Consider the following 19,917-nt stretch of genomic DNA (forward strand, 5'->3'; position numbering starts at 1 on the left):
AGCAGATTTTTGCATTTCAAAAATTGGTACCCAAACGGCAGCTGATCAGAGCTGGAAAGGGGTCACTTTGGAGCTCTGCCGCTATCTAAATGTCAGGTACTGAGGAGTGCCAGAGAAGAACAGCACCTGAATGTATTGGGGGCTTTCCTACTGCACAAACTTTTTAATCCATCCCCACCCCACTTGAAAAATCCCCTCTTGCTTTTTGATGCAGAAAATATTTGTAAAATGCACCCAACTCCTGGTTCAACTAAACCTTAATAGATCATAAAACAAGTTGGCAATTAGATGTTTGTGGAAACAAAGTCCTGGTAGAAATAGTTATACAGAAGCCTTGTATCTTCCAGAAATGTCTGTTCCTGGATCTAAAAAAATGTAGTATATACACTGACAATTGGGAAACACTGGCCTGCGAGTGCTCCAGTTGGAGAACAGCTTTTACCAAAGGTGTCATGGACTTTGAAGATGCTCGAACTCAGGACGCAAGGGAGAAATGTGCTAAGAGGAAGACATGCTTGGCAAACCCTCATCGTGATCAACTCCTGCCCAGAAACGTATGTCCCTGTCGGCATGCACAGGGCCGGGAGGCCAGCTGGCTAGCCCCAGCTGACCTGTCCCCTTCCAGTCATCCTGCTGCAAAGAACATCAGCCTCTGCCCGACGTAAATCAGTGACCCGGGCTTCAAAGCCAGGGTACACTATCAGCAGAGTGAACTGCACACACAGAATAGGTGTGAGGCTTGTGGAAGCATACTACAACTACAGATTTATTAATCATAAATCAGGACAAAGAAACATGTCGTCTCCCTCTGTCTCTCTGTCTCTCGCCGTCTCAGAGAGAGCAGGAAAAGCAAAAGCTATACACAACGGAAGTTCCCAGCAAGCTGTGCTGGAATGTAAACAGACATGTGACACACAACAGTTCCACGTGTCTGCTCCTTAAGGTGGAATGGAAATCTCAACAGTCCCCACTGTGGAAGGGCATGTGGATCCAGAATTGGCCTCCACAGACTCACTGTTAAGACCGTGTTCATGGAAGATAATCTTAATTGGCTATGAGGGATTGAAGGAGAAGGAAGAAGAAGAAGAAGAAGAAGAAGAAGAAGAAGAAGAAGAAGAAGAAGAAGAAGTAGTTTTCAAAAGCTTATGACCTCTGCTATTAGATTAAACACAAGTCTACTGTTAGAGAAAGAAGAAGCACCAGGGTCCACCTGCAGCAGCACAACCAGACGTCTTCATCTGCCTTCAAATGCAGTTTTATAAACATATAAAGGAGTGGGGGAATTCTCCACCAGCGAGCTCAGACATCCCTCAAAGTGAAGTGCCATTTTCAGTTCACTCAGTTTCTTTCTTGGGTCCCTTTGCTCCTCTGTCCACCTGACCCATCATCTTGTGCCCCTTTTCGGTCAACTCAAAACTGCCCGTCCTCAAATGACCTTTCCGCACTGCCCCCTCCAAATTGCATTGCTCAAAGCATGACAGAGGTGGAGGATGGGAGCAAAACAAATGTCAAGAAGGCCCGTGGAGAACAATGGGACCTTATTTGAAGGTCTGTTGTTGGAGTAACGGTAGCTGTGAACATCAGAGAGATGAGTGGGCTCCGTGAAAATAAATGCAGGGATTGATTGCAGCAGAGAAGCAACACTTTCCTGACCTCTCGCCACCTGCATTGTGGCTGAGAAGGAGGGATGAGATGGCGGCAAGGTACCACTCTTCCTCCTGGTACACTATAGAAACACAGGTGGCAGGAGGTCAGGTGACCACAGCCACACGCCGCAACAACCATTGCTACTGGATGTGTTAATGGGTTGAAAACCTGATGAGATATTGATTGCCCACTCGAATAGCTTTCTATCTTGGCACAGCAAATGAACGGAAGGCCGTCTGGAAATTTTCCTTACAGCTTATTGCACTGTACCTGTTGGTAGAAAGAGGGCGGTGCTGGGGAGAATCTCAACCTGTCTTGTTAAATCCTTAATAAATAAGAGAGGACTGTGGACATCAAAGGGGAAATGAGAAAGCTGGCTTGCTTTCACTTGCTTTGGGGATTCCCATATGCTGCATGTATTCGATGAATCTTTTGCTAATTCCTATTTCTTCTTAGTCTACAATATATTATTGTTATTGTTATTATTGTTATTATTTGAATTTGATTGAATTTAATTGAATTTATACCCTATACCTGGAGGTCTCAAGGCGGTTCACAGAACAAGATCAACATAAAAACCACAATATATAAAATCAAAATAAAAACAACAACCCAATAGCACCCCTCCTCCCCACCACAAAAGAGTCACATTTTAAAAGGGCATAGGCTGTCAATCAGATCAGCAAAGGCCTGGTTTAAAATGATCGTTTTTGCCTGGCGCCTAAAGGTGTATAATGAAGTTGTCTCTATGGTGGGACAGGAAGGCCCTAGGTTTCAATTCAAGTTGTGAGATTAGGTCTGTACCCAAAGAGCTGAAGAGATTTGGGGTGAGGAGTATGTGTGTGATGCCAAAGGCTAAAAGAAATGCACAAAGGCAGCTTAAAGGAAGGTAATGCTGATTTCTCCCACGTACACACAGTGAGGCTTTTGCTGTCTAATAGCAACAAGGAACAACCCCCAGTACCAACAACAAAAAAAGGAAAAGTCTACAAGGTGTCACACCACAGTCAATCTCTTGTGCACAAGAACACAATTGCCACATACAGACCACAGGTGTGCACACACAATTCACATTCTCTTTGCCCAAGTGTATCTTTCCCTCTCTGACAAACGGGAATTCACAGGATTTTTTTTTTTTGGGGGGGGGGGAGTCCAAGGAGGAGGAGAGTAAAACATTGGAAGGTCAGAGCAAGTTGTTTTCTCGCACAAAAAGAAAGAATGGTAGAGAAATTTACTAAGAAAGAAAGAAAGAAAGAAAGAAAGAAAGAAAGAAAGAAAGAAAGAAAGAAAGCTGGGAATCTGGCACTTGTGGTTCAACCCAGAGGCACTAAAGAACGCCTCACAACCACCAACTGTCAACTGCAGGTCAGCCATTAAACACCTGGTGTCAGTTAAGTTAACGTCACTCAAAGAAACTAAAGCAGCTTGGGCAGAGTGATCACAGCGACTCTTCCCAGCAGGTCTTGCCCAAATGTGGCAGGTTCCTCCCTTTCCCCAGTTCTCTAAGTCTCCTTCCTCACCCCCAGGTCAGTCCCAAGCAACCTAAGACTTATTTGCCTTGCCTGCCTCTGTTTTTTTTGTAATCTGGGAGACTGGGGAGGGGAGCTGTTCACAGCAGGAGGGGAAGACTCCCTGGCTTCTTCAGCAGCCTGCCTGATCTCTGCATCCTCTGCTTCTGCCTCTGATATTGTAGTGCTCTCTGCCACAGGCTCTTCCTGCTCACTAACACTGATTACCTCTTCAGCTGCCGACACCTCCTCCTCCCTGGTTTCTCCCTCTGACCACTCATCGCCCACCCCACCACCATTCTCCTGGCTCTGAGCTGTCTTTCCCTAGGGTGGTGCTTCCCAGCCAGTCCATGACACCAACCATGTCACCCATGGGTGCCAGGCTGGCAGCCAGTGGAGTCAGTTATTATCAAGACATTTAACGATGGGATGCATTTATCCCCGTATTGCTTTTACGATGCTATTTGTATTTTTATGTATGTTTAAAAGTGCTTTTTCTCATAGTTAAAAGCGTCCTTCTGAATTCATTTCCCACCAGTTAAAATTCCCTTGAAAAAGCACTGGGACTGAAACAGGCTGTGCAAAAACAGCAGAGGAACAAACAAGCATGGCCAGATTAACCTGCATGCCAAAAATATTATAGATCAGGAAACAGTAGCAAAACAGGTATCGCTGAGATATCTACATTGCAGCAGCAAATAGTACAGATGGCAACTGCTAGTACAAACTTAGGTTTGGCCCAAATGCTGCCACAATATCATACTCTTGATGTATTGAAGTCTTCCAGAGCGCAAGCACTTGCCCAGACTGATCCAAGCACCTTGTACACATTCTCGAACCTTACTAGCTGATATTCATCCAACATAAAATAACTAGACAGTGCTCTGGATACCTTCTGAAATTCAGCTGCTGGAACAATGCAGTCAAGGTCCCAGTGCATGCAAGAAATTGTATCCTCAAAATGCTTTGCAAACAAGTCACAGTGAGCTACCATCAGTTCTACTGCCTCTGTTGGGCCAGGCTGTATAAGGGCCTGTATTACCTTGAAAAAGGGATGTGGGTGGCACTGTGGGTTAAACCACAGAGCCTAGGACTTGCTGATCAGAAGGTCGGCGGTTCGAATCCCCATGACGGGGTGAGCTCCCGTTGCTCGGTCCCTGCTCCTGCCAACCTAGCAGTTCGAAAGCACGTCAAAGTGGAAGTAGATAAATAGGTACCACTCCGGCAGGAAGGTAAACGGCATTTCCGTGCACTGCTCTGGTTCGCCAGAAACGGCTTAGTCATGCTGGCCACATGACCATGAAGCTGTACGCTGGCTCCCTCAGCCAATAAAGCAAGATGAGCGCTGCAACCCCAGAGTCATCCACAACTGGACATAATGGTCAGGAGTCTCTTTACCTTTACCTTACTATCCTGAAAAGCTGTGCAAGCTGGCATAGTGAAGATGCAATGCAGGCAGCAAAGTATGCCTTCTTTGCTGCATTCACCACCATGAGGTAGGCTTGATGATGAGCTCTCACCAGTGTTTGATGCATTTGACTGGTGTTTTCCCCCACCTGTATTCAAGCTATCTTCTAGCTCAGTGATGGCCAAACTTGGCCCTCCAGCTGTTTTTCGACTACAACTCCCATCACCCCTAGCTAACAGGACCAGTGGTCAGGGATGGTGGGGATTGTAGTCCCAGAACAGCTGTTCTAGCTTGTCTCATTGCCTTAACCTCTGGAGTACACCAAGGAGCCAAGCAGGTGCCACAAAGCAGCAGAGGGCACTCGGGAGTGATCATATCAGTGGATCAGGCCATTCAGATGTTCCAGAGGTCAGCCAGGGCTTTAATAGGAGTGCCAGTCATAGCAGCCAGAAAATCCCCCAGAGCTTTCTGGAAACCCATCAGCCTCCACGGGCAGAGCATCCTAATCGGTCCCATGTCTCTTCAGAGGGGAAAGCCTAGATCTCAACAGAAAGTGATCTGTTCATTACAAAGGACTGATGTCAACAACCCCTACTTTCAGATCACCCTCTTCCTGCCCAGTTGAGAAAACAAGGTTCAGAGTGTGACCTGCCATATGCTTTGGGCCAATGACCTGTTGAGACAGTCTTATGGTCATCATGGCAGCCATGAAGTCTAGAGCCAGTCACCTCGGTATGAATGTTGAGGTCCCCCAGAACCAACAATCTGAGTCTTCAACACTGCCCTGAGACCAGCTCTGCAGGCAGGAAGACTGACGGCAACAAGGCAAGCAGTAAACCATCTGAATCAACCGTCCCCATTTCCCAGTGCTAGGAACACACATCTTTCATAATACAAATGTTGGATTAGTGACCCAACCCACAGATGCGGATGCATACATCAGGGCATGGAGTGCCAGACATCTCAAAACAGGACCTCCAGCAGACAGCATGTTGGCACCAACAACACAGCATAACATCTCTGCAGAAGGAGTTGCTGAGAGCACCATGCTCTGCAAGTCCCCCTCCTCAAGTGGCCAAGAAGCCAGTGCTGCTTCCTCTGACATTTACAATTCCTACCATTTGCTCTGAGCAACCAGCCTTCTAGGTTCCAACTCTTTCCTCTCTAGTAGCCCTGGAATCAAGATTACTTGCTTGCCTCTGGCTCATCTGTTCCTCCACAGCAGTAGCAGCTGCTTCAAGACTCTGACCTTTAGTCTCTGCTATTTCCTTCTGGGCGTCACCTGACTGGTGACAGGTTGCATCTTGACTGTGAGACTCTGATTCTGTCACAGCTCAGGAAGGCAATTCTCAATAGATTCAGATGTCCTTGGCTGCAGGCATGCAACTGTATTAGAATTTTGTGTGCTGAAAAGACGGCCGTGGGTGGGTGGGTGCTGAGTTCGGAAAGTTTGACAGCAACTAATAAACAACACAGCACAGACTCTCTAATACAGAAAAGCTGCCATCTGGCCCTGAATGCATCCTCAATATTGAGCATTATTTCACCACAATCAAACTAGATAGGCACCTCTTAATGCAATTACATAAGCTTGGTAAAATTCAGCTTAGTTCCTTCCCTACCAAAGTGAAAGTTAAAACAAGCAAAGGTATTGCATTGTAATATGAGTCATCCCTCTAAATTGCAATTTCTTTGTTATGATATTCTTACATTTCTATTCCCCCTTTCTTGTACAACGGGACCCAAGATGGTGTTCATATGGTTCCTGGGTAGACGCCCGTCCAGACCCTGATCACACTCAGACCTGCTTAGCTTCAGTAAAGTGGTGTCTTTGTGTGCCTTCAGAACCATGCCCTGGAACTAGGACTGTCTATGCTGGTGGTGGGATTCACCCACTCCCTTTCCCTTTCAACACAGTTAATTGCCTGCTGCTTCAGTCACTTTCCGTAATTCGAAGTTAGGGGGCTGGAGGAGCACGGCTTGGTTACCTTGGCTGACCTATCATGGGCAGTATCTCCATAGCAACATCCTGTTGTTTTCTGAAGGTACTGAAGCTAGAGGGACCAACAATACTCGCATACTGAAGCAAAGGACAAAGCATCTCCTCCTCCAGATGCAGCCAGGCAGACAGGTGAGGAAAAGGGGAGCGGAGAGAACTGCCATCAGTAGTAGAAGAATATACACACACACAAACATACTCATACGCACAATACAGTTAGAAGCCATCGATATATGATGAACATGTCAAAACATAATGCAGCCGTACGATGAGTCAGAACATTGGTCCTTCTACCCCAGTATTGTCTATTGTGACTAATAGCAGCTCTCAATTTCACAACCATGAGCTTTCGAACGAAGGCATGAGAATGCACAAACAGAACCCCTTTGTTTTTCTTGAAATAAAAACAGATTGGGAAGGGGTCATTTTTGAAGCTGAGAAGCAGGGAAGGGAAGGGACCTCATATTTAGGAACCCTGTGGTGGTTAGTTGGCTTGAGGGTTGATTTATTTATTATTATTATTTTACCTTATTTATTTACCTTGAACTGGGCACCACAGTTCAAGAAGGACACTGACAAACTGGAACGTGTTCAGAGGAGGGCAACCAAAATGGTCAAAGGCCTGGAAACGATGCCTTATGAGGAACGGCTAAGGGAGCTGGGCATGTTTAGCCTGGAGAAGAGGAGGTTAAGGGGTGATATGATAGCCATGTTCAAATATATAAAAGGATGTCACACAGAGGAGGGAGAAAGGTTGTTTTCTGCTGCTCCAGAGAAGCGGACACGGAGCAATGGATCCAAACTACAAGAAAGAAGATTCCACCTAAACATTAGGAAGAACTTCCTGAGAGTAAGAGCTGTTCGACAGTGGAATTTGCTGCCAAGGAGTGTGGTGGAGTCTCCTTCTTTGGAGGTCTTTAAGCAGAGGCTTGACAACCATATGTCAGGAGTGCTCTGATGGTGTTTCCTGCTTGGCAGGGGGTTGGACTCAATGGCCCTTGTGGTCTCTTCCAACTCTATGATTCTATGATTCTATTCCATCTATATCCCACCTTTCCTTCTCAAGTAGCTGAAATTGGTGTGCCTGGTTCTCCCACTCCTCTCTTAGCCCCCACAACAACCCTGTGAGGTAGGTTAGGTTGAGAGGCAGTGACTGATCCGAGGTCCCCCAGTGAGTTTCATAGCTGAGTGGGGATTCGAACCCTGGCCTCTCAGGTCCTGGTCGGACCCTCTAGCCACTACAACACACTGGCACAGAAGAATGGTGGGCAGAGAAAACATGGAACACATCTCCTCCCTTCCCTATTCCAGATGTTCACCACCTGGAGCTGCTTTTGCTTTAAGATGCTGTTTTCACACACACCCTGACATGATCCCAAGCAAAATCCATCAGCTGAATTCAGATTGCCACTTTCAGAGCTGAGCAGCAGCTTTCACTAGAGAATGAGAACTACCAGATTGGTAGTAGAGGACATTTTCTTCCTGTTTCCAGGGGGAGGAAGCAGAAGAGCTGCCCTCTACCCTACAAGTTCAAAATATATGTCACAAGACTCTATCCCATCCACCATCACACAGCCTCCAGGAATGTAGAGAAGAACTTACCCGCTCAGGACCACAATGAAATCCATGACATTCCATCCGTTCCGTAAGTAGGAGCCCTTGTGGAAAACGAACCCCAAAGCGACTATTTTAATGCCAGCTTCAAAGCAAAAGATCCCAATGAAATAAGGTTCTGTCTTCTCCTACAGGAAGGGAACAAATTAGCAGGTCAGAGAAGGGATTCGACAAGTATTATACCCTGCCTATATGTTGGAAAATATCTGGTTGCTTCTTGATGCCAGACCCTCGGTAGGCTTACTCAGAAACAAGCCCCACTGAGCTTAATACATCTTACTGCTCAATGCTTACTTCACAATTTCATGAACTTAATCCAGACAATGTTTGCTGTCCCGTTAAATCAAATCTAACTAGCTCCACTGATTTTGCAGGGCTTTCCTTGGAGAAGAGTCCACATTCCAGGTCCAGAGAACTGCACTCCAAATGTGTAGGACCAAATGTTTCAAGCATTGAAACCCTGACTCACTTTCCCCCAAAATGGAAGCTCTCCCAGTAGCCTGCCCTGTCTCCCCAAAGACAATAAGTTTGTAAAAGTGGGACTAGGCAATGGAGGTTCACCACACCTCTTTTTAACTAGGTCTAACTTCTGAGGGGGTCTGGGCCTAGTTCAAAAAGAGAGGGGGCTAGTGAACTGGAGGAGTTTGTTCCTTAGCAACCCTCCAATTCCAGCTGTTGCTGCTGTCGCTGCTAATGACCCCTAAAGCTGCTTGAAAAGAACTCTTTTAAGTGGAAACTCTAAACAAGAGAAAAACCAGGCAAGCAGTCAAACTCAAATAGGGGAATAGTTCTTTCTAAGCCACCTACGGATCAGTTCTCAGGGAACTGGTTATCTACGTACATGCAATATGTTCTTCCAGGAAGAGATGTTCAACCAACAGCTCAGGGTTCATGAGTCTTTCATTATAAAGGCATGAATATTGACATGTGAGAAGATCCCACCGACCTGTGGACTTATGTTTCCCTTAAACAAGCAGTTGGTACTACCAGTCTGGCATTGGAGCCAACTCCTAGATGCTGAGGTCCCTTCAGACTCCCCAATAAAATATTAGAAGGGGCCAGGGCACCCAAAGTTGATGGGCATTGTCATTCAAATGGTGCGTGTGTGTGCCACATCTTGTGATGTATTATGTGGGGTGAGGCTTACTTGCCCTCCCCCTCTCCAATATTTTATTCAAGTTGGTACCCCTGCAGCCTGGGAACCAGGAGTGAAACTTTATTTCACAAGCTCCTGTGCTACTCTGATGGCATCTATGCATGCATATTAATAGATTTTGAAATGTGGCATGCTTCAGCTGACCACCTGCACTATTATTTTATACCCCGGTTCCCAATCTTCTTCTTCTTTTTAGTTCTTTCTATGCTTCTAGGAATATATGGAAGTCCCTTCCCTGTCTTCTCATTCTGATAACAATGTTTGTTTGTTTTTCTAATTTATTGTTAGATTCATTCTAAATACTTTACCTTAGTAGAAACCTTCAAACTCACCTCAAACTTCAAATTTCTTTGAAAGTGGAGGTGTAATTCAAAAGCAATGCTACTCACCTCCACATTCTTCAACTCCTCACAACCTCAAAGCTCCCGGGGTATTTAAATAAACTGTTAAACACTGTTCTAGTGACCCAGAAGTTTCACACATGTGCTACCATTTCCCAGTGCCTCGTAGCCAACAAAGTGGCAAGTTAGCCCTGGACTACATCCAAGAGAATCCATAAGAACCAACCCCCACCCCAAAGTCAACTTACTAATCTCCGAGACATAGGTGTCTTGTCGTCTTCAGGAAGATGCTGTTCCAGGGCCAGAACGATGCAGTTTGCAATGATGGTTGCCAGAATCATGTATTCAAAAGGAGTGCATGAAAGGGTTAAGGAATACACAGAGAAAAAACAGAAGCATGACAAGATTCTAGCTTCGCTGCCTTCCTTTCTCAATCACTTGGCCAACCCTTTTGTCACTACATCCATGGCTGTTCAATGAACCTTCGCAAATCTCACATACAATAGGAAGTTAAGCCTTCAATTTTGGTGCGCAGTACCATGAAGTATCCTGATAAGGCTATTTGGAAGTGACAGGAGTGAAGGAGGAAAGAGCCGAGTTTATTGACAGTTGTCTCTCTCTCTACTGATACAAGCAACCTCAGCAGTTCCACATTCTGCTGGAAAGCCAGCGTCGTCCAGCAGGAAAAAGTGGAAGCACCCAGGTTCAAATCCTTAAAGGTAAAGGTAAAGGGACCCCTGACCATTAGGTCCAGTCATGAACAACTCTGGGGTTGCGGTGCTCATCTCGCTTTATTGGCCGAGGGAGCCGGCGTACAGCTTCCGGGTCATGTAGCCAGCATGACTAGGCTGCTTCTGGCGAACCAGAGCAGCGCACGGAAACGCTGTTTACCTTCCCGGCTGAGCGGTACCTATTTATTTACTTGTACTTTGATGTGCTTTCGAACTGCTAGGTTGGCAGGAGCTGGGACCAAGCAACAGGAGCTCACCCCATCACAGGGATTCGAACCGCCGACCTTCTGATCGGCAAGTCCTAGGCGCTGTGGCTAACCCACAGCGCCACCCGAGTTCAAATCCTTACTCAGCCCCAAAGTTCACAGAATTGTTGTGAGGATAAAATAGGGTAATTCCAAGCATTCAGCCTAGAAATCCTAGGAGATAGGGTGGAATAAAACATCAGGGAATGAGTTTTAGCAAAGATCTAGACTGCATTCTTAAAAGATTTTTTTTCAGAAAAGGTGCATAATAATCTCCGTTTGTCGTGGCCCCAGGGCAACTGCATCAATCTCTCTAAGCCATTCTGTGACATAAAAAGCAGCGAGTCAGACCTGGCTCATTGCCATGTGAAGAACAGCACCAGTCTGCAGTCACATTCAGCCCATGCTGATGGCATGCAAGAGGGTGGTGGGGGGTTTTTTGCATTAAACTAAGTGCTCCAACATGGGCAACTGAAAAGACTAATCTGTCACCTTCTGCTCTTGGCAGCTCAATTGTTGCTTGAGGGTGGGCAGGAAGGGAAGTTGTCTCTGTGAAAAGTGCTTTAGAAAGCTGCAAAATATGATTATTATTGTTGCTGTTATTAATATTACCTGCTGCAGAGTTCCACTCCTGACTGGCTGCGTAGGAGGAGATTGACTTTAAAGTGGCTTTAAAGAGTTGCCAAGGTCATTAACGCAAGGATGAACCAATTTCTCAAACAATTAATGCTTCAAGTCCAAAGGGGCAGCTTCTGACCTCCTCCAACCCTTCCGCTCCTTCCGTAAGTCTGCATTAGGGCTCATTCCCCGTCCACCCCAAGTCCAATCTTGCTCATATTTTAATTTCCACCCCTCCTCTTGTAACACGGTCAACACAACACTTCAACAATCTTCAAGACTATGCCAGTTCAGATTTGTTTCCTGTACTGGGCATTCCCTGTTGGCACTCATTCAGTACAATGGCAGACATGTACAGCAGACATAGCATGTTCACAGCAGTACAGGTGTCTGGATACACACCAGCAAAATATTAGGAGAGAGGGAGAGAGAAGGCACTCTCAGCACCAAGGGGACCATGTGTGAGGTGCTCAGCACCATGGACATCTCTAAGGACCACACTGGAGCCCTCAACAGCCATACTCACATCTCAAGCTAGGGAGTGTGTTCTCCTCCAGCCTAGGGTCACCAAGAATAGAATAGAATTTATTATTATTTATACCCCGCTCATCTGGCTGGGTTTCCCCAGCCACTCGGGCTGCTTCAAACAAAGTATTAAAATACAGTGGTCTGTTAAACATTAAAAGCTTCCCTAAAGAGGGCTGCCTTCAGATGTCTTCTAAATGTCTGGTAGTTGTTCTTCTCTTTGACATCTGGTGGGAGGGCATTCCACAGGGCGGGTGCCACTACCAAGAAGGCCCTCTGACTGGTTCCCTGTAACTTGGCTTCTCGCAGTGAGGGACCGCCAGAAGGCCCTTGGTGCTGGACATCAGCGTCCGGGCAGAACGATGGGGGTGGAGACACTGGACCGAGGCCATTTAGGGCTTTAAAAGGTCAGCACCAGCACTTTGAATTGTGCTCGGAAATGTACTGGGACACAATGTAGGTCTTTCAAGACTGGTGATATGTGGTCTTGGCGGCCACTCCTAGTCACCAGTCTAGCTGCTGCATTCTGGATTAGTTGTAGTTTCCGGGTCACCTTCAAAGGTAGCCCCACATAGAGTGCATTGCACCAAGGCAATTTGCAAGAGCTGGAGAGGGCATTTGGGAACTGAAGTGTAGCAGGCAGAAAGTACTGCTTTATCGACCAGGCAGCCAAAGACAGAAGGCAAAGCCACTGCTATTCATACAAGTTCTGGTCAATCCAGAGGTCTCATGTGGCCATGGACTGGTTGGACACAGAGGAATGGTGGAAGGAATAGCTAGGGAAACACCAAGGGAAGAAGGCACAGAACCCGTGGTGGTGATGGCACTGTTAGAATTCCTAATCTTTGATTGTAGTCATGGCATTTTTGTCTTTCACATGACGGTGTATGTTTTGACTCCACAGAGCGGGAAGTGACGGAGACAGGATGTTTGTGTTACTGTGTTCCGTGAAGTGGGACTATTGTCTGTTGTTCTTTTTCTCTTTACTGTCGGATGCTAGAGAGAGAGGGAGCCATGTTGCAGTGCTCCGTGTGTGTTTATATGTAAATAAAGTAGATTAGCCAAAATGCTGAGTTGCTGAGGTCTTTCACGCAAGGTGCGGAAACTCTGTGGATCTCTAAGTGTGCCAATGTCTGTTGGCATCGGTCACTGTGATGTTCAGGCAGAAGAAAGCTTATGAAGCTCCCAAAAGATCGACCAGGAGGGAGGGAATATGGCAGACGGGCATGTGTCTCTGCCAGGGTCCTACTTGAGTGTAGGCTGAACTCCTGACAGGCACAACAATGGGTAGTCAGATGGAGAAGAGGGAGAAGACTGGGAAGAGAAGGTGTTGCAAGCTGAAGTGGTAACAGGGTTTAGTGAGTTGGGAGAGACTGTGGCAGAGAGAAGTCAAGAAGTAGAAGCAGGAGAATGGGACGAGGGAGATTGAGAGGCAGAGAAGGAGGGCAAGGTTGCAATCTACACCTCTCAGCCATATGGAAGATCACTGAGCCAAAAAAAATCAAGCATTTAAAAAATGTGTGGCTCCCAGATTGATAATCTGGCAATGCTGACCCATGATAGAAGTCCTGCCTCAACATTAATTGAGGCTTACCGAAAAAGGTCCGCCCCAATTACTGCTTTTAAAATCCTACCTTCCAAAACTGCTTTAAAAAAAGGCTGTTGGGGCTTCTGGTTACACCCCAGCCCCCCTGCTACTACGGGTGCAAATCACAGAAGGTAGATGGATTTGACAGTCAGTCTACTACAACCTTCTGATTTTGGACCGCGTAAAAATCATAATATAATTATTCTTTCAGTAAAGTTTTGGGAAGGGGAAACGTTGACTTCCTAATTATTAAAAGCGGATAGAAACACAGGGCCCAGATCCCTTGATTCCTAGCACCAGCATTTAACAAGTCCAATGTATGAAGGAATAATTCTCACTGGCTATGTCTGGCTGATTGCCCAGCAGAATGAAGACAGCAAGCCTGCAAGTTACGTGCATTTAACTTGTGTGCATTCAATTCGAATAAAAAATAAAAAGGGAGCAGGAAAAATGGCTTTGGCGATCCCACCTACCATTGAACCCAGTGTCCTTTGACCATAAACGATTTTGGCTTTAGGCGTGATGCCTAGAACGTAATCCCCACGTAAATTGAGAGTGTACTGTACTGCACACCCATAAATCAATCAAACCAGAAAAATCCCCCCAATCCTCCATTACCTTCAAAAACTCTTGGCAATCAAAACACTATTGTCATGAATTTATAAGTAACAATCGGACACAGCTAGATTAGGATTACTTCCTCCTGCGAACCAACCCCCTCCCGAAAAAAAATAAAAACCACACACCTGGTGATGGGAAGCAGAAGAATAGAATCTTAGTCACAATATAATTTGGGGGCAGAGAATCATGAGGCTTCAGAAACAATGGGAAACTAAGAAAGCTAAATCCCCTCTTCTTGCTAGAGAGGCAGGTCCTCAATGCCTCTGTGCACCAGAACCAAAATAAGTCTGTGACTCAATTGCTGAAGAGACAGGACTTATGAACCCTGCCAACAACCTCCAGCTGGTGACAAATAGAACCTGTTGCACTCGCTTGTTCCAATTGCATATTTTTTTTGTGGCTTTCAAAACCATTGACTGTGAAGTGCTGGTGACACAAGGGGAAATCTGACAGGCTTTCGTGGGACCACATCAAATCGCCTATTTGATGGCAGATGTTTGCCACCATCCTAAGATGCATGGAACTCTGGATGTAAAAACCAAAGTAATGTTTTATTTGAATGCCCCCCAACTACCATCTAAGGCAGGCATAGGCAAACTCGGCTGTCCAGATGTTTTGGGACTACAACTCCCATCATCCCTAGCTAACAGGACCAGTGGTCAGGGATGATGGGAATTGTTGTCTCAAAACATCTGGAGGGCCGAGTTTGCCTATGCCTGATCTAAGGCAGCTACCACACACTCACACACAGTATATTTGTTCTTTTGCATAATAATATATATATATATATATATGTGTGTGTGTGTGTGTGTATTCCACCCTCCCTTCAAGGTTGCTAACATGGTTCCCCCTCCCCATATTAACCTTGCAACAACCCTTGGCCCAAGGTCACCCAGTGAACTTCATGGCTGAGTGGGGATTTGAACCCTGGTCTCCTCAAGGTGGCTTAGCTTACATTAGACTGTAATAAAGCAAAACCCACACAAATACAGACAAACTGGCAGCCCTTGTTCTCTGGCTGATACATGGTACCAGAGCATAAACAAGACACTGCAATCTTTAAACTTGTCCTGCAGCTGGCTTTCTCAACCTCGGCTCTCCAGATGTTTTGAGACTACAATTCCCATCATCCCTGACCACTGGTCCTGCTAGCTAGGGATCATGGGAGTTGTGGGCCAAAAACATCTGGAGGGCCGAGGTTGAGTGAGCCTGTCCTACAGGAAATCCCAGAAACTGGTGGTCTGGAATGGGGTTGGGGATCTCCATGAGAAAACCCATTGCACTTCACCAAACTACAATTCCTGGGTTTCTTGGGGAAGCCATGCCAGTGAAAGTGAACGAAGCCAATACAGTGGTACTTCAGGTTAAGTACTTAATTCATTCTGGAGGTCCATTCTTAACCGGAAACTGTTCTTAACCTAAGATAGCACTTTAGCTAATGGGGCCTTCTCCCGCTGCTGCTGCACCGGCACTGTGTGATTTCTGTTCTCATACTGAAGCAAAGTTCTTAACCCAAGGTACTATTTCTGGGTTAGCGGAGTCTGTAACCTGAAGCGTATGTGACCTGAAGCGTATGTAACCCGAGGTACCACTGTATATGTTCTTGCAGAAGGTATACCCGAAAGCAAAACTGGAGGGTTTATTTAATTTAGTGATCAAAACCAAGAGGGTGCTGAATAGGAGGCTAGGAAAAGCCGCTTGAGAGCAGAGAAGGAATACATCATACCAATACAACATGTAAAGGTAAAGGGACCCCTGACCATTAGGTCCAGTCGTGGCCGACTCCGGGGTTGCGGCGCTCATCTCACTTTATTGGCCAAGGGAGCTGGTGTACAGCTTCTGGGTCATGTGGCCAGCATGACTAAGCCGCTTCTGGCAAACCAGAGCAGTGCATGGAAACACTGTTTACCTTCCCGCTGGAGCGGTACCTATTTATCTACTTGCCGTTTGACATCCTTTTGAACTGCTAGGTTGGCAGGAGCAGGGGCCGAGCAATGGGAGCTCACCCTGTCACAGGGATTCAAACCGCCGACCTTCTGATCGGCAAGTCCTAGGCTCTGTGGTTTAACCCACAGCGCCACCCGCGTCCCACAATACAACATGTAGTCGGTTCATGATATTAACTGGGAGGAAAGGCCATCACTCAAGCAGCCTGCTTTGTCTGCGCAAACCAGCATTTTTGATTGTCATAATACAGGCTTGAAACAAAGATCAACCCGTTTTCCGGCATCAGAGAAGATGACGGTCATTATGGGTGATTCAAGGCTGAACATTTTCTCACTGCCCTGCATTACTTGCTAAGTAGCAGTGGCAGCAAGTCCACAGTGTGCTGTTTCCCCTCTCCCTCCCGCCCTCAATGAAAGCAATATGAACGTTGGCACATCACTTTTCAGGGGGCCAGCCCTGACTGTTTATATTCCCACTGCGCAGCAGACGCATCTGTAATGACAGGGTCAAAACTGACCTGAGCCTTGCCATCCTGTTAATAGTGCATTGTCAAAGGTGACTATGTGTCACAGAATTATTGAGTTGGAAGGGACCCCAGGGGTCATCTAGTCCAACCCCCTGCAAAGCAGGAATCTCAACTAGATCACACAAGACAGATGGCGTGTTATCCTGTTACCTATTATGTGGACGACCTGCATGAACCAGCTATTTGCAGGAAGAAGAGAAGAAGAAGAGTTTGGATTTGATATCCTGCTTTATCACTGCCCTAAGGAGTCTCAAAGTGGCTAACATTCTCCTTTCCTTTCCTCCCCCACAACAAACACTCTGTGAGGTGAGTGGGGCTGAGAGACTTCAGAGAAGTGTGACTGGCCTAAGGTCACCCAGCAGCTGCAGGTGGAGGAGCGGAGACATGAACCTGGTTCCCCAGATTACGAGACTACTGCTCTTAACCACTACACCGCACTGGCTCTCAGGAGTGAGCCTGCTGTAGTTATAGGGGCACCCCAAGATCTGACCTGACTCAACTTTGCACTAAAGATAGTGCATTAGTTAAAGTCATCCAGTTATCCAAGTATTTTCCCAGAAGACTTCTCTATCCCATGCAAGATGATCTAAACTAACTGCTGGCATTCTTGGTATACGTATTTCTTTTTCTTTCTTTGGTGATCACTCGTAGCCGAGTAATAATAATAATAATAATAATAATAATAATAATTTTTATTTATACCCCGCCCTCCCCAGCCAAGACCGGGCTCAGGGCGGCTAACACCAGATATAAAACAATTGATTGAAGTACAACTTAAAAAACAAGATTAAAATGCAACATTAAAATGCAGCCTCATTTCAGCAGAAACTCAAAAACTTTTGGGGGGATGAAAACGTCAAGTCTGCACCAAGGCTAACTATCCAGACTGGTCCTACATGGGCCAGAAAAAAGCCAGGGAAGTCCCCAAGTAGGAGTTCCATCACAGAAGGAGAAAGGAAAGAGGGGGAGGGGATCAAGTTAATTCCAAGGCAAAAGCCAGGCGGAACAACTCTGTCTTACAGGCCCTGCAGAGTAAGATTGTCTTCCATAAACACGGTTTTAACAATGAGTCCGTAAGTGACTGTGGAGGCCAATTCTGGATCCACACGTCCTTCCACAGTGGGGACATTGGTGGGAGTTGATCACGGTGAGGGTTTGCCAAGCGTGCCCTCCTCTTAGCACATTTCTCCCTTTCGTTCTGAGTTTGAGCGTCTTCAAAGTCCACAACACCTTTGGTAAAGGCTGTTCTCCGACTGGAGCCCTCGCAGGCCAGTGTTTCCCAGTTGTTGGTGTTTATACTACATTTTTAAACCTCTTTTGAGACAGTATTTAAACCTCTTTTGTCGACCACCAGCATTACACTTTCCATTTTTAAGTATTTAACCTGGTAAACATAATCAGCAAAAATTTCAACTTCCCCAAAACACATGGAAAACAAAATCATTTGAACTAGAGCCACTGGCCTATTTATATTTTTGTTTCATTTTCCTCTTCTCCATTTCCCAAAGAACCTGTAAGCAACTAACACTGGCTTAAAAGGAGAAAAACAATGACTTCACTAGCGTTGCTTTCTGTCAGATGAGCCCTCCGGGTAAGAGATGCACTTGCCTAACTTAGAAGTGAAGGCAGAGCAGGCAAAGAGGCACTCAGCGTTAATGTTTCTTCCTTGAAATTCAATTTTATCAACGTCCTTTATTTCCCCGCTTTTAACACAGCATATAGCACCATCCATGTAGAAGAGGCAGGTGGGGAAGAATAGGAAACCTTCCGACTAAAGGAGGAGGAACCCGGATATAGTCCAATAAGGACTGAGCATGCTCACTGATCACAGAATACTAGACTCTATTGCAGGAAATAAGGAATATTGCAGAAAAATGAGGCTGAGGGAATGAACCCTGAGTAGAAGCACTTCACACTCTGGCAGTTTGTTGCCGTTCCTACTTGTACCTATTTTTGGAACTGTGCTCTATTCTGTTTTTGTTTTTTTCTTATTTTTTAAAATTTTGTTCCAATACTTACTTGCTGGTTTTAAATTGCATTTATATTTTATTTTATTTATTAGATCTGAGAATTAATTATATTCTCACTTTTGCACACTGCCTGGAATCTTTTAATAAAATGTGGTTAATAAATAATCTAAGCATTTTCTTTAACTCATTATAGACCATAATGAGTTAAAGAAAATGTTTTAAAAATACTTTTGTTGAAAAACCGGAAGCCTTTTTATTGGGCATAGTGGGCGAAGAGAGACCAAGGGAAGATAAAAGACTGCTTATGTATGCAACGACTGTGGCAAGAATTTTTTTAGCCCCAAAATGGAAACAACAAGAAGTACCAATGAAAGAAGAGTGGCAGATGAAGATGATGGAGTTTACGGAATTGGTGAAGCTGACTGGAAAAATCAGAAACCAATGTGATCAAGATTTCCAAAAAGATTGGAGTAAATTTATACGATATCTGAAAGATTATTGTAAGCAATTAACATCACTAGCAGGGCTGTCTGAAGACTTGTAATGAGAAATTTTCTACCTTTCTATATTTATTGAAATTTTGAGTTATTTTGTAATGAGTGTAATTAGAATTGGAAAACGTACCAAATGCAATGATACAAAGGTTAATTTTGAAAGCCATGAGGCGGGAGGGAAGGATGTTGATAGGGTGATATTGATAGGGTGATAAGGATGTTGATAGGGTGATAGGCTCTAAAGAGCCAGTGAGGTAGACCGGATAATAATGATGTGAATTTATATTATTAAATGGAATATATATATATATTGGTACCTCGGGTTACAAATGCTTCAGGCTACAGACACTTCAGGTTACAGACTCCGCTAACCCAGAAATAGTACCTCAGGTTAAGAACTCTGCTTCAGGATGAGAACAGAAATCGTGTGGCAGCAGCAGAAGGCCCCATTAGCTAAAGTGGTACCTCAGGTTAAGAACAGTTTCAGGTTAGGAATGGACCTCTGGAACGAATTAAGTTCTTAACCCAAGGTACCACTGTATATATGCCTGTTCATGGCCCACTAGCCCCATCACCTCCTGGCAAATAGAAGGGGAAGAAATAGGGCTCCATGATCATTGCAGATGGTGACAGCAGTCACAAAAATTTAAAAGACTCCTGCTTCTTGGGAGAAAAGCAATGACAAACCTAGACAGCATCTTAAAAAGCAGAGACATCACCTTGCTGACAAAGGTCCGTATAGTTAAAGCTATGGCTTTCCCAGTAGTGATGTATGGAAGTGAGAGCTGGACCATAAAGAAGGCTGATCGCCGAAGAATTGATGCTTTTGAATTCTGGTGCTGGAGGAGACTCTTGAGAGGCCCATGGACTGCAAGAAGATCAAACCTCTCCATTCTGAAGGAAATCAGCCCTGAGTGCTCACTGAAAGGACAGATCCTGAAGCTGAGGCTCCAATACTTTGGCCACCTCATGAGAAGAG

At 45.5% G+C, this 19,917-nt stretch overlaps 1 protein-coding gene across 1 annotated transcript in view; it reads right to left on the bottom strand.

Moving 5' to 3' along the window:
- The window catches only part of CACNA1E (calcium voltage-gated channel subunit alpha1 E), a 360,381-nt gene that overhangs the window by 277,794 nt on the left and 62,670 nt on the right, over positions 1-19,917 (bottom strand). The window contains exons 3-4 of the mRNA XM_083745793.1: positions 9,922-10,027; positions 8,165-8,304 (exon numbers count right to left, since the gene is read on the bottom strand). Of these exons, the coding sequence (XP_083601919.1) occupies positions 8,165-8,304; positions 9,922-10,027 (246 nt within the window). The remainder of the gene's footprint in view (positions 1-8,164; positions 8,305-9,921; positions 10,028-19,917) is intronic.

The sequence above is a fragment of the Podarcis gaigeae genome (assembly GCF_964106915.1).
Source record: "Podarcis gaigeae genome assembly, chromosome: 6".
Lineage (NCBI taxonomy): Eukaryota > Metazoa > Chordata > Lepidosauria > Squamata > Lacertidae > Podarcis > Podarcis gaigeae.